The 15,533-nt window shown below is 43.7% G+C and overlaps 1 protein-coding gene across 2 annotated transcripts in view; it reads right to left on the reverse strand.

The window, feature by feature from the left end:
* Positions 1 to 1,020: 1,020 nt before the first annotated feature.
* FLACC1 (flagellum associated containing coiled-coil domains 1) overlaps positions 1,021 to 15,533 on the reverse strand; it is a 39,352-nt gene continuing 24,839 nt past the window's right edge. For both annotated transcript variants that reach the window (XM_036320454.1, XM_036320453.1), the window contains 5 exons: positions 11,526 to 11,629; positions 6,481 to 6,543; positions 3,211 to 3,300; positions 2,983 to 3,092; positions 1,021 to 1,989 (listed from right to left, as the gene is read on the reverse strand). In XM_036320454.1, the coding sequence (XP_036176347.1) occupies positions 1,863 to 1,989; positions 2,983 to 3,092; positions 3,211 to 3,300; positions 6,481 to 6,543; positions 11,526 to 11,629 (494 nt within the window). In that variant the 3' untranslated portion in view covers positions 1,021 to 1,862. The remainder of the gene's footprint in view (positions 1,990 to 2,982; positions 3,093 to 3,210; positions 3,301 to 6,480; positions 6,544 to 11,525; positions 11,630 to 15,533) is intronic.

Below are 15,533 nucleotides of genomic sequence, written 5' to 3' on the forward strand. Positions count from 1 at the left end.
GTCCCAGGTTCGATTCCCATCAAGGGCATGTACCTTCCTTGGTTGCGGGCACATGAATCGATGTTTCTACCTTTCTGTCCCTCTCTTTCTCCCTTCCTCTCTGTAAAAAATCAATAAAATATATTTTTTAAAAAGTTATCAAATCAGGCAGATTTTATATCTTTTAGACACAATAACAATAAATTTGAGAAGCATTTATAAGACAAAGAAGTTTGGTCTTAATAGTAAAGAAATAACAAGTTTTGTTTACACAGCCTTCTTGGCCCTAAATTCCCTATCTGATAATATTGATGCCTTCTATCCTCCTCATATGGGGTTGGGGGTGGGGTGGGGGTGGGGGGGCTTTCACATGGGACATTTCTGACTTTCAGGGGAATAAAGCAGGGTCAGAGTGTCCGTCTTGTACTGTTGTGTCTCAAGTAACTTGCACTACAAGTTTCTTTAAAATACAAATTGGAAAATACTATTTCTTGCATTAAAAGCTTTTAAAAACCCAAAATGGTTTTACAAATCTGTTACAATCTACTTCCAAATTCCCTTTTCAGCCTTTCCTCTTATTGCTCTTGTAGTATATGCATTCTTCTGTACATGCTTGATTTGCTTTTTTGCTAGCATTTCTGTGCTATTCATGCTTTTAAAAATTATAATTTCATTTGATATACTCATGAATTATCTTGTTTTTAAAAGCTAATTAGGTTTTTTTTAAAAATTAGTTTTTCAAAAGTACTTCTAACAAAATATAACTTTACTGTTCGCAGGAGATTGTTTTGTTTTTTGCCAATGGCATCTCACAGGTGGAAAATGTTTGGATCACAGATACATTTTACTTGAACCCTCCAATGTTGGCTCACACCATTATATTTTTTAAAAATGTGTTGTTCAGCCCTAGCTGGTTTGGCTCAGTTGACAGAGCATCGGCCTGCAGACTGAAGGTTCGATTCTGGTCAAGGGCACACGCCTTTGCAGGCTCGATCCCCAATAACAGGCATGCAGGAGGAAGCCAATCAATGATTCTCTTTCATCATTGATGTTTCTATCTCTCTCTCCCTCTCCCTCCCTCTCTGAAATCAATATTTTAAAAAAATGTGTTGTTCATATTTAAAAATTGGGAGATGTGATATAAAAACTAGAATACCTTCTCTTGAAAAATCAGAGTATTTGATCCCATTAATCCATGCTCCTGTATGGCAGCAGTGGAATGGTTTCTCTCACTGCCTCCCCCCTCTAGTCCCCTCTATTGAAGCTGCTGCCAATTACCAATTATTGTTTTGGTTGGATTGTTTTTCTTTATGTGCAGCCCATTTCACTTATTTATGTTGTCTGCACAGTGGTATTTGAATTCTAGCAATGGTTTAGAGAATCTGGCAAGAATTATCAGAAACTCTTCCTAAATCACAGGTTAGGGAATGTGATTGAGAGGTGAGAGAGTGGGGACACATATGAAAAAGAAAGGTTTTTGAAATCAAACCAATAAATTTTTTCTTGCTAGCTAAATGCCCCAGGTACAGTCCAAAATATAGTTAACATTTTATAGGAAGAAAAATTTCAGATCAGTGTCTTCATAATAAAATATGTAAAGGTGGAAGAGAAAATAGTACACCCAGAGAAAGCCCAGCTGTAGCTACAGAGCACATCACTTTTCAGCGAAAATCATGAAAAAAAAAATCTATGTAATTGAGATGAGAATTCAAACATTCCCAACCACTCAGAAGAAAGCAAATTGTGAAAAGACGAAAGTAGAATCAAGGCAACCCCAAAACCAAACCCATCTTATGCATTTCTCAAGAAAACCTACAGGAGTACTCTAGGCTTATAGAGATGGTGTTCCTATCAATTCCGATGATGGAGAACAACTTTTCTGCTCATAATTCTTGTCTTTTGTTGCTACCCTCCTCTAAAGTCTCAGTATCATCCTCATAAATAGTAATACAGGTTGACTTTCCAGATCGTTCTTCATAAATTCCTCCATTCTTGGTATTTATCTTTTGCCTATAAAGAAAGAGAAAATGTATCACTATAGACTCAAAGAGTAGACAGTGGGGTAGGATATCTGGGGAGAGAGAAGTGTGGTTTTATTCTTTCACTGGGGGCAGTCTCACTCATTACTTGCAGTAGTTTTGAATTTAATGAGACAGGATATGTGAATGACCAAATGCCCATGTGAGGAATTTTCCACTAAATCAACATAATAAATAAGTTCCCTTTATTAAAGTATTGACCGAAATTTATTTCAATAATTTAAGATGCATCTTCAGGTTGCAGTTTAATTTCTGACCTAAAATTGATTTACAGGAACCCAATATTGCTGCATCTAAGGGTAAACCACTAACACCTACACCCCTAAACTCTCAGGGGAGATGTTTAAAAATAATCTTTCGATTTTTAAATCCTGAATACACTTAGAGAGTCTCAGATAAATACGATGTATCATTTTGCATAAAAACCAATTCAAACAAACTGGGGTGGGGGTGGGGCAATTCAAGTCAGAATCCTATTAGTCTGTAGGCAGAGGCAGTCTCTGGAGGCTCTGAGTCTTTGCCTGATCCAATGAGTCAGAAACAGCCTTTAACACTGTTCTGCATTAGAGATGGGAGAGGTGTAGAGGATCTACCTAAAACATAGTCACAAACCCAAACAGCCAAAATTAGTAGACAAAGAAACAACCCCCAAATGAAAGAACTACAGAATTCTCCAGAAGAAGAGATAAATGAAGCAGAGATAAGAAATTTAAAATAAGAACTGAGAGTAATGATGGTAAAAATGCTCAACAGCATGAAAAAAAGAGATAGTAACTATCAAATGAACTGTTTGACCACAGCAGGTAAATTCTGTGGTCAGGCTCACTGTGAATATCTTCCTCCTGAAAGTGCCTGTGTCTTGACTTCATTAGGAAACACCTGAGTTCATCTTCACCTATTCCTCACCCAACCCCCTCCCCCTTCCTAAAGATAAGTCAGCCATGTTTTTGCACCCCATTCACACCTCAGATGAATGTTTTCTTCTCTCAGGAGCTGTATGGTGAATTTAAACTTCTCTTCCGTTTCAGCAAGCTTGGTCTGGAGTGTTTTCTCCAGATTTGCCACCACAGCTTTCTGAAAGACATTGTACATTTTGATAGCTATCTTTTCCCAACCAGAGCTGTATGGCTGAGCTACACAGAGACCTGGGATCCTCCCACAAATGCCCATCCCCACTCCAGCCAGGACTCACCTCCTTCTGGAGTTCCATCTGGGTTTGGTAGAGGGTGGTGTTTAGTGATTCCAGGATAACAGCTTGTGCATGCAACTCTTCCTCTATGATCTGAGTAGGAAGAAATTGTTTTGGGACAGCATGATGGTATCTGCCCATTTATTCTCTTCTCCAGGTACCTGGACTAGAATGTGCAGCATTGACTTTACTCCTTCTTCTGTACCATTCAGTCACTATGCCCTGTTAACCCTATGCCCTCCCTTTGCCTTCCCCATCTATACCCTCCTTTGCAAGCTCACTGTCACTGCCCCAAAGCCAATCCTCATCAGAGCTCACATGGGTTGTCACAACAGTTAGCAATTATTCATTCATTAAATAAGTATTTATTAAATATCAACAATAGATCCCAACTATATGACATTCTGGAAAAGGCAAAACTATAGAGTTAGTAAAAAGATCAGTGGTTGCTAAGGGTTGGGAGGGAAAGGGAAGGATGTATACTTGGATAACAGAAGATCTTTAGGTTAGAGAAATTATTTTGTATGATACTACCATGGTGACTATATAGCATGACTGACAAAACTTATAGAATGTACAATACAAATAATGAACCATAATGTAAACTATGAACCTTAGTTAAAAATAATATATTAATAGTAGTTTATCAGCTGCAACAAATGTAACACACCAATGCAAGATATTAATAATAGAGGAAGTTGTGTGGGGATGGGGAGTGTATGTGAAATCTCTGTACTTTCTGCTTATTTTTTCTGTAAACTTAACCATGCTCTAAAAAAAAGTCTGTTAATTAGAAATAAAAAACCTACTGTAGGAATGGGCTTTGGAGCAAGGTAGATCCAGTGTATTAGGTACTACAAATATTACGATGAGCAAGACAAATATAATTCCTACTCTTATGGGGGACACATTCTAGTGAGGAAAAGATAAAAAAATTAAGTAAAAGCAAACAAAATAATTACAATAGTAGATTAAAAACAAATCCAGGATGCAGGTGGAGGACATAGTATAAGTGTGGGATCTACTTTAGAGAGATGGTGAAGTGACTATAAAACTGGACCAGCCCTAGCTGGTTAGGCTCAGTGGATAAAGCGTCGGCCTGAAGACCAAAGGGTCCTGGGTTTGATTCAGGTCAAGGATATCTTGGTTGCAGGCTCCTCCCTGGCCCCGGCCCTGGTTGGGGCTCATGCAGGAGGCAACTAATTTATGTATTTCTCTCACATTGATGTTGCTCTCTGTCTTTCCCTCTCCTATTCCTCTAAAAATCAATGGAAAAATACCTTCGGGTGAGGATTAAAAAAAAAATAAAAAGGAACTAGATAAGGATCTGCTTTCAGGAGCCAGGCTCATTTAACTCTTACCATCTGCATAGCTATTCCCATGTAGAGCAACCTCCCACTCTGCATAAACCTGAAGGGCATCATCATTTACTGCAACTGCATTGTACAAAGCAGGTCATTTTGCATTTTTTTCATTGATTTATTCATTCAAAAAAATCAGTTGCTATTTACAGAATGTCTGTGATATGCCAGGCACTGTTCTAGAAACTGGGATTAGTGGTAAAGAAAACAGACAAAAATCCCTGCCTTTATTGAGTTTATCAGGCTAGATGGTTATAAGTCTGTGTAGAAAAGTAAAACAGGGAAAAGGAAGTGCCAGGCGGGTTGTTGAGTGGCCCCTGAGAAGTTAGCATTTGAGTGAAGACTGGAAGGCAGTGAGGAAGCTAGCCATGTGGATATCTGGCAAAGAACTTTTCAGGAGGAGAGAACATCAAGTGCGAAGACTCCAAAGTGGGAGCATCCTAGCCCGATAAACAGCAAGAAGTCCAGGGCCACTGGAGTGGCATGATGGAGGGAAACAAACCAAAGGAAATGAGGTTGTGGGGGAAAGAGTCCCCAGCATGGAGTAGGTGAAACAATCCCCAGAACCAACACAGGACTGGGAATAGCTCCGATTCCCACCAGCCAGGGTAGAAAAACCCTTCTGAATATACACAGTATTGGGTAGACTACTCAGAAGGGTATCATTTCAGTAGTGGGGAAAAATTCGGCCCTAAAACTGCTGTAATTCTGCCTAACAGAGCTTAAAAGAAAACATTGAAAAGCTCAAACTGTATCCAAGTAACTTAACTGAATCCCAGAACAAAGCTCACGAATATTTAAAAGGAATACAAAAATATTCAGCATCCAAAAAGGTAAAATTCACAATGGCTTACATCCACTGAAAAAATTACCTGGTCAGGGGCACATATCTTGGTTGCAGGCTCCTCCCTGGCCTGGGCCCTGGTTGCGGCTCATGAAGGAGGCAACTAATTTATAGCTAATAAGTAGACAAACTCGGTAAAGCAGTTATAAGAGTACATTGTGGCGACTGCCAGGGGGTGGAGGGTAAACGGAAATGGAGGAGGATATAAGGAGAAAAATAGTGATGGATGGAAACTTTACTTGGGGTGGTGAATACACAATACAGTGTACAGATGATGCATTGTAGAATTGTGCACCTGAAACCTGTATAGTTTTGTTAACCAGTGTCATCCCAATACATTCACTAAAAAGGGGGAGAAAAAGAATACACGGGATCTATCTTCTCCAAAGCCCATTCCTTCACTTTGTAGGACATTGCAATCTGTTTGCCCAACAATATTGAAGCCCTGCCTGGATTCTAAGGTATCATTCCATGCTTTCATAATGGCTAATCATGTCCCAAACATGTCCATTCTGGATCCAAATTAAATTTTCAGTGAAAGATGAATCACAAGGCACTTTGTGGGTTTGAAGGGTTTTCCTTCAGGTATCTTCCACATGGAAGTCTCAGGAGAGAGTTCCTTGAGGGGCTGGGGTGGGGGTGGAGGATAATGTAAACTCCAAGTTTTAAGGAAAGGCTTGGAGTTAGAGTTCCAAGGGGGCAGGATAGTACTTTTCAGAGGTTGAAGGAAAGAATTTGGCATTTTACTATTTAATCCTTTTGTGGTTTGAACCATACTAGAAATGAAAGGCCTTTGACATTGAAGATTACACAGTATATTGCCCATATATTTGTTCAAATCAGGCTCTAAAAAGACACTAATGGCTTTGTTTTACAGATAATTCTAAAATCCTTTTTGACTTATTGATTTCAGCAAACTCAGCTTTAGTTCTGTGGTATTTTTGTGTGTTTTCTTTTTACCAGTTTTGGGGAAATTATCATTGATTCCATTTTATTGAGAGTATATAATTTTACTGATGTATTTGTAAGGTGCTAACTCCACAGGAAAAAAAAAATGAGAAAGCTTACCTCGTTGGTCTTTTTTAGCTCCTTTAATTGCAAGGTGTCCTTTTCATGTTGCTTCAAGAGCTCCTAAAAGTAATTTTATTTGAAAAAGGTCAGCAATGGGTTCTGGCACTTCTTCAAAAAAACTAGGAAAACCAGAATAAAATTCAGAAATATAATAGTTACCAAAGTTTACATGTTGGTTTCATGAGGCACATATTGTTAACTAATGGCATCGCATGTTGAAGTTAAATAATGAAAATCTCACTTATGTTAAACCATAGCGCATTGACAAATAGTAAAAGAAATATTTTCTTCAAAGGCTTTTCTGGTTAGCATACAGACTGAGTACTGCTAACTATGCAGTTCTCCACAAATTGAACTTTATACTCAGTGCAATTCCAGTCAAAATACCAGCAGGTTTTCTTAACAAGATAATTATAAAATTTATATAGAAACACAGAGGATACAGAAAACCCAAATAATCTTGAAAAACAAAAGCAAAGTTAGATTTTTACTTCCTGATTTAAAGCTACAGTAATTAAGACAATGTGTTGTTGGCTGAAGTAAAGGCAAATAGTTGAACGGAATAGAGTGGAGAGTCCACCACCTCACTTCCCAGATATGACAAATACACTAAGGCAACACAATAGAGAAAGAAAAGTTTTTTTTAAAAAACAAATCATTCTGGAACAATTGGATATCCTTCGGGAGGGAAAAAAAGAACTATGACCTCTATCTCACACACAAAAATTATTCAAAATTGATCATAGAATCATGAAAGCTAAAATTATAAAGCTTTTATTTTGTTTAAAAAAGGATATCTTAATGTCCTTGGAATAGTCAACAATTTCATAAATAAGACACAAAAAGGTGTAACCATGAAAGAAAAAACTTGATAGTTAGACTTTTATTAAATTAAAAACTTCTGCCCATCAAAAGACAACATGAGCCAAATGAAAAGGCACTCCCACAGGCTGAGAGACAGAATCTGGAATGCATATATCTGACAAAGAATTTGTATCCATAATATAAAAAGTATCCCTATGTATCAATAATAAAAAGATAAAGCACCCACTTTTGTTAAATGGCAAAAGACGTGAACCAACAGTTCACAAAAGAAGACATATATATGGTCCAATGAGGATATACAGTAAATAACTGCCCAACATATTTAGTCATTAAGGAAACTAAAACGGTAACAAAATACTATTTCATACTCATTGGCATGGTCAAAAATTAAAATATTAGTAATACTGTTGTCAATGATATGGAGCAACTGGAATTCATCTCATATATTTAAGACACAGAGTGAAATGGTGGAAAATAGCTTGGTAATCCTATCTAATAAAAGAGAAACATGGTAATTGGCGTACGACCGCTACCCTTCCCATTGGCTAATCAGGGCGATATGCAAATTAACTGCCATGCAAGATGGCAGCCGGCAGCCAGGCAGCTTGAAACTAACATGAGGCTTGTTTGCTTCAGTAACGGAGGACTCCAACATTCCCCGCCTGCCTCTGCAGGCCTCTGAGCTGGCAGTCTGAAACGTAGTTACAAAAATAGAAGCTAAACAAAACCCCAGAAACCAGCTTTCAGCTAGCCAGAATCTCAGACCTGGAATTGATACAGAGTTTCGATTGTAGAACCTAAACAAACCAGATACCTGCTTTCAGGAACGGAAGCCTAAGAGCTGGAGCCTCAGAGCTAAAGCTGGCTCAGAATAAAAAGAAAAAAAGGAGCAGTTGGGAGCTTCAGTCCCAGCCTGAAAACAGCCCTCAGCTCCTCATCCAGGCTGGCCAGGCACCCCAGTGCGGACCCCCACCCTGAAGGGTGTGTGACCAGCTGCAAACAGCCATCATCCCCTCATCCAGGCTGGCCAGGCACCCCAGTGGGGACCCCAACCCTGATCCGGGACACCCTTCAGGGAAAACCAGCCAGCCCCCACCCATGCACCAGGCCTCTATTCTATATAGTAAAAGGGTAATATGCCTCCCAGCACCGGGATCAGCGGAGCCGAGAGATCTCCCGGCACCAGGATCAGCATGACAGGGGGCAGCGCCCAAACCCCCTGATCGCCCTGTGGCTCTGTGTGTGACAGGGGGCGGGGCCACAACCTCCCTATCGGCCCTGCTCTGTTCCTGACAGGGGAAGGCGCCCCAACCCCCTGATCGGCCCTGCTCTGTGCCTGATAGGGGGGAGCTCCCCAACCTCCTGATCGCCCTGCGGCTCTGTGTGTGACAGGGTGCGGCGCCCCAAACCCCCACCCCACGGGCCCTGCTCTGTGTGTGACGGGGGAGAGCCATAACCTCCCCATCAGCCCTTCCCTGAGTGTGAGAGTGGCGGCACCCCAACCCCCTGATCAGCCCTGCTCTGTGGGTGATAGAGGGCGGCGCCCCCACTCCCCCACCCCACGGGCCCTGCTCTGTGTGTGATGGGGTAGAGCCATAACCTCCCCATCGGCCCTGTCCTGAGTGGACAGTGGCGGTGCCCCAACCCCCTGATCCACCCTGCTCTGTGCGTGACAGGGGGGAGCTCCCCAACCCCCTGATGGGCCCAGCTCTGTGCGTGACAGGGGGGAGCTCCCCAACCCCCTTATCGGCCCTGCTCTGTGCGTGACAGGGGGCAGCGCCCCAACCCCCTGATTGGCCCTGCTCTGTGCGTGACAGGGGGTGGCGCCACAACCTCCCCATCGACCCTGCCTTGAGTGTGACAGGGGGCGGTGCCCCAAACCCCCAATCGGCCCTACCCTGAACATGACTGAGGTTGGCATTGCAACCTCCCAATCCGCCCTGCTCTGTGCATGACAGGGGGTGGCGCCCCAATTCCCCAATCGGCCCTGCTCTGAGCCTGACCAGGGGCTGCACCTAGGGATTGGGCCTGCCCTCTGCCACCCGGGAGCAGGCCTAAGCCAGCAGGTCGTTATCTCCCGAGGGGTCCCAGACTGTGAGAGGGCACAGGCCAGGCTGAGGGACCCTCCTTCCCCCCCGAGTGCACAAATTTTTATGCACCGGGCCTCTAGTCTATATATATAAAAGCCTAATATGCAAAGTGTCCCCTCGGGAGTTCGACTGGGAGTTCGATTGCTCACTATGATGTGCGCTGACTACCAGGGGGCAGCGCGGAGCGAAGGAAGGCCCCAGCTGGTGGCCAGCAGCTGGGGGAGGCCCTGGCCGGCGGCTGGCAGCCTCTAGGGACCCCGAATTTCATGCACTGGGCCTCTAGTTTCTCATGAAGTTAAACTTATACCCACCCTCAATCTCAGCAATAGCACTCCTAGGTATGCCAAAGTGAAATGAAAGCAAATGTCTACAAAAGCATTTGTACAGGATATTTATAGAAACTTTATTTGTAAAAGTCAAAAACCGAAAACCACCAAAATCTCCCCAAACAGGGAAATGGTGAATGCATTATCTGATATTCCTATAAATGAATATTACTGGACAATAAAAAAGGAAAACATAACTGATATGAACAACAAATGAGTAAATTTCACAGACATTACATTGAGGAAAAATAAAAGCTATACACAAAAGAGCATATATTGTATGGTTCCATTTATATGAAGTTTAAAAATAAGAAAAGCCCTAAAGAGTTTGGCTCAGTGGATGGAGTGTTGGCCTGCGGACTGAAAGGTCCCGGGTTCGATTCCGGGCAAGGGCATGTACCTTGGTTGTGGGTACATTCCCAGTGGGAGGTGTACAGGAGGCAGCTGATCGATGTTTCTCTCTCATCGATGTTTCTAACTCTCTATCCCTCTCTCTTCCTCTCTGTAAAAAATCAATAAAATATGTTTAAAAAAATAAGAAAAAACAATCTATGGTGGCAGGAATCAAAAGAGTAGTTGTCTTGGGGCAAATCTGATGGAGGGAGGGATTACTGGAAAGGAACACAAGAGTGCTTTCTGGGTTGATGAAATGTTCTAGATCTTGATTTGGGTGTTGGTTACATGGATATATACATTTGTAAAAACTCATCAAACTGTACATTTAATATCTGTGCATTTTGCTAAGTATAAATTATATACGAGAGAGAGAAAAAACACCCATTTGTAGGTTTATAATCGGCGCCATTGGAGGAAGAAGAAATACATGCAGATGATCAAATCTCTCCCCCCTAAGAGGAACTACCACTGAACTACCATTCAGACATGTGAGCTCTCCAGACCCCAGAAGCATTATTGCAGAGCATGCCCCATCTCCTCATTATTGTTTTGCTCAGTAATATAGTGAATGTCATACATGGGCTTTTATTGGTGAAATTAGTGCTTTTCAATTAACATGATGGTTAGAAATGGGCTCTTAAAAATGGAATATTAGAGATTCTTTGCACTTTGTATGAAATGGGTACAAAAATCTAACAAAGCCTGTAGCTTGTGCACTTAGGGATGGGAACTCTGGTTGCCTGATGTTGGCTGCAGGGTTACAGTAGGCTTACAGAAGCCTACTTCTATAATGCCACCGCAAATACCCATGCTGACTCTATCATGCACCCCAAAACTCCGAGAGCTGGTGATATAATTGCCTGGACTTGCTGGCTAATGCCTGTTTGTTTAGTGAATGTCCACGTGTTTGTTAGAATTTGGTCTGAGACCTGCTTTCATTATAACCTGGTATCAGTGTCAAGGTTGTAGGGGGGTGACTTACAGGACCAGCTAACCCTCACAACCTCTAACTTTTAGTTAGCTACCCTCATTTACTAAGAGTCAAACATGACCACATTTGCTTAGTTTAATTTGCAACAATACCTTTTCGATTCAGCCATAGTCAAGAGTGAGAAGGATATTCAGAGACTGGGATTTGGGCAAAATAGGGAATTTCAGCTTCTGCATGTTTCACATTTTATATTTCTTGTTAATTATAAGTTTCATTCCAATAACCCTGTGGTATGGCTATATAGATAAAGGACAGAAAAACTGTCTGTCTACTTGCATATGCTCCAGGGAAGCTTGGGAAGGAGAAATATTCCCAGGAAGATGAAAGCTGATTTAATTACCAGGGCACCCCTGGAAACCAGATGTCCCATCAAGACTGCACATTCCACCACCGATGTGCTTTGGACTGACTCACCTCCTTCTCTTGAGTGAAGTTCTCAAAGAGAACATTGTAGGATTCACTTAATTTTTTCTTTTTTTCTTCTGACTCTAACTCAAACTTTTTTGTCATCGTATTTTCTGTGGAGATGAGAGGAAACCACTTATCGAAGGTGTAAACATGGGGAAAAAAACAGATGCAGAGAGAAAAACAGAATATCAGTAGATAACAGAAAGTCCAGCCTGGGTCAAGCACAAAGTGCTTTCATCCTGGTGTTCAGCCTCTGACACACACACCTGGAGAAGCTTGAGAGTGAGGTCAACAGGGTGGTGGCTCTTGATCACATCAGCCCTATAGGGTTTGCCTCTAATGTCTCCTGTTCTCTTTGTGTAGTTTATTTTAGATCTGTTGCTTATTGTTTTGTTTGTTCTCTTGGCTAAAGTAAACCACTATGCTTTCTTGAATATCCTTATCCTATCTAATAAAAGAGAAACATGGTAATTGGCATATGACCGTTACCCTTCCCATTGGCTAATCAGGGCGATATGCAAATTAACTGCCAGCCAAGATGGCAGCCGGCAGCCAGGCAGCTTGAAACTAACATGAGGCTTGCTTGCTTCAGTGACGGAGGACTCCAACGTTCCCCGCCTGCCTTGCCGGCCTCTGAGCCTGCAGTTTAAGAAACATTGTAACGAATATAGAAGCTAAACAAAACCCCAGAAACCTGCTTTCAGCGAGCCGGGATCTCAGAGCTGGAGTTGATACAGAGTTTCGATTATAGAACCGAAACAAACCAGATACCTGCTTTCAGGAGCGGAGGCCTAAGAGCTGGAGCCTCAGAGCTAAAGCTGGCCCAGAATAAAAAAAAGAAAAGAAAAAAAGGAGTGGTTGGGAGCTTCTGTCATCCGCCAGCCTGAAAACAGCCCTCAGCCCCTCGCCCAGACTGGCCAGGCACCCCAGTGGGGACTCCCACCCTGAAGGGTGTGTGACCAGCTGCAAACAGCCATCATCCCCTCACCCAGGCTGGCCAGGCACCCCAGTGGGGGCCCCTACCCTGAAGGGTGTGTGACCAGCTGCAAACAGTCATCATCTCCTCACCTAGGCTGGCCAGGCACCCCAGTGGGGACCCCCATCCTGATCCAGGACACCCTTCAGGGAAAATCAGCCAGCCCCACCCATGCACCAGGCCTCTATCCTATATAGTAAAAGGGTAATATGCCTCCCAGCACTGGGATCAGCGGAGCCGAGAGGCCTCCCGGCACTGGGATCAGCATGACAGGGGGGAGCTCTCCAACCCCGATCGCCCTGTGGCTCTGTGTGTGACAGGGGGCGGGGCCACAACCTCCCTATCGGCCCTGCTCTGTTCCTGACAGGGGAAGGCGCCCCAACCTCCTGATCAGCCCTGCTCTGTGCCTGATACGGGGGAGCTCCCCAACCCCCTGATCGCCCTGCAGCTCTGTGTGTGACAGGGTGCGGCGCCCCAAGCCCCCTACCCCCCACGGGCCCTGCTCTGTGTGTGATGGGGTAGAGCCATAACCTCCCCATCGGCCCTGCCCTGAGTGTGACAGTGGCAGCGCCCCAACCCCCTGATCGGCCCTGCTCTGTGGGTGATAGAGGGCGGCGCCCCAGCCCCCTGATCCGCCCTGCTCTGTGTGTGACAGGGGGAAGTGCCCCAACTCCCCTATCGGCCCTACTCTGTGCGTGACAGGGGGGAGCTCCCCAACCCCCTGATCGACCCTGCTCTGTGCGTGACAGGGTACGGAGCCCCAACCCCCCTGATGGGCCCTGCTCTGTATGTGACAGGGGGTAGCGCCACAACCTCCCTATCAACCCTGCCTTCAGTGTGACAGGGGGCGGTGCCCCAACCCCCCAATCGGCCCTACCCTGAGCCTGACTGAGGGTGGCATCGCAACCTCCCAATCCGCCCTGCTCTGTGCATGACAGGGGGCGGCGCCCCAACTCCCCAATCGGCCCTGCTGTGAGCCCGACCAGGGGCTGCACCTAGGGATTGGGCCTGCCCTCTGCCACCCGGGAGCAGGCCTAAGCCAGCAGGGCGTTATCTCCCGAGGGGTCCCAGACTGTGAGAGGGCACAGGCCGGGCTGAGGGACCCCCCCCCTTCCACCCCGATTGCACAAATTTTTGTGCACCAGGCCTCTAGTCCTATATAATAAAAGGCTAACATGCAAATACGAGAAGTCTGGTGCATGAGATTCATGCACTGGAGAGGGGGGTCCCCCCAGCCAAGCCTGTGCCCTCTTGCAGTCCAGAACTCCTTGGGGGATGTCCACCTGCCAGCTTGGGCCTGTTCCCCCCAGGGATAGGGCCTAAGCTGGTAGGTGGACATTCCTCTCGCAGTCTGGGACCCCTCGCTCCTTACCGCCCACCTGCAGCAGAGGCAGGAGAGGCTCCTGCCAACACTGCCAGGCTCGCCAGCTGTGAGCCTGGCTTCTGGCTGAGCGGCACTCCCCGTGGTGGTCAGTGCACGTCGTAGGCACCAGTCTCCCACCTTTTGTTTATTTGCACATTATGCTTTTATTATCTACTTATATAAAAACCCTGGGTGTAACATCACGGCCAGAACCGCGACCAACCAGAAGGAAGTCAGTCCTGCGGGGGTCATCTTGGAAAAGGCTGTGCACTCCCCCAGGTGTTTCCTGGAGGGCGAGGTTTCAGGCAGGAACCTGCCCTCAGGGCAAGGTTTCAGGCATGAACCTGCCCTCGGAGCAGAGCCTGGAAGTGAAATGATTTGTAATGGATCTATTATTGAAGCTACCTTTGGAAATACTATATCTATAGATCAGTGGTTCTCAACCTTGGCTGCACATTAGAATCACCTGGGAATCTTTTTAAAATCCTGATTTCTGGGCCTCATCCTCCAGAAATTCTGTTTCTTTGTTACTAATGTTGTGGCCCCACCCCATAACAAAGAAACAATTTCCGGAGGATGAGGCCCAGGAATCAGGATTTTAAAAAGATTCCCAGGTGATTCTAATGTGCAGCCAGGGTTGAGAATCACTGCTATAGAGAATATTAAAAATATATCTAAACGTGCAAGTCTTTGTCCAAAAATTGAGCATGTTCAAAAATTAAATAAAGAAAATTTGGATATACTCGATGGAGAGTTTCACACATATTTGAGTGATGATTCCATTGATTCCACAGATGATGCTGAAAAGGAAAATTTTCCCATTGAATTTCTTAATAGTATTACTCCTTCGGGAATGCCGTGTCATAAATTAAAATTGAAAGTGGGTACAATCATCATGCTATTGAGAAATCTCAATAGTAAATGGGGTCTTTGTAATGGTACCAGATTTATTATCAAAAGATTACCACCTAACATTATCGAAGCTGAAGTATTAACAGGATCTGCAGAGGGAGAGGTTGTTCTGATTCCAAGAATTAATTTGTCCCCACCTGACACTGGTCTCCCATTTAAATTGATTTGACGACTGTTTCCCGTGATGCCAGCATTTGTGATAACTATTAATAAATCACAAGGACAAACTCTAGACAAAGTAGGCATATTCCTACCTGAACCCGTTTTCACACATGGTCAGTTATACGTTGCTTTCTCTTGAGTTTGAAGAGCATATGACGTTACAGTTAAAGTTCTAAATACTTCATCACAGGGAAATTAGTCAAGCATTCTGAAAGTGTTTTCACTCTTAATGTGGTGTACAGGGAGATATTAGAATAAGCTTAATCACTTTATCAGTCATTGTTTGCATCACTGTTTGCACTGTTTCATATCATGTTTTTGTCATTTTTATATCATGCCTCTGTTGTTATATCCTTTTGTAACTGTTTATTTATTAGTAAATTTATACATTATTTTCATATACATTTTACTAATTTCCTTTCATCTCTTAGACCTCTATTGTAGAGAAGGGGCAAATAGCAATATTAAAATAACTCCGCTAATTAATTTCCTTTTACTTTTAAAATATATTTTATTGATTTTTTACAGAGAGGAAGGGAGAGGGATAGAGAGTTAGAAACATCGATGAGAGAGAAACATCGATCAGTTGCCTCCTGCGTAC

The sequence above is a fragment of the Myotis myotis genome, unplaced genomic scaffold (genome assembly GCF_014108235.1).
Source record: "Myotis myotis isolate mMyoMyo1 unplaced genomic scaffold, mMyoMyo1.p scaffold_m19_p_8, whole genome shotgun sequence".
In the NCBI taxonomy this organism is placed as follows: domain Eukaryota; kingdom Metazoa; phylum Chordata; class Mammalia; order Chiroptera; family Vespertilionidae; genus Myotis; species Myotis myotis.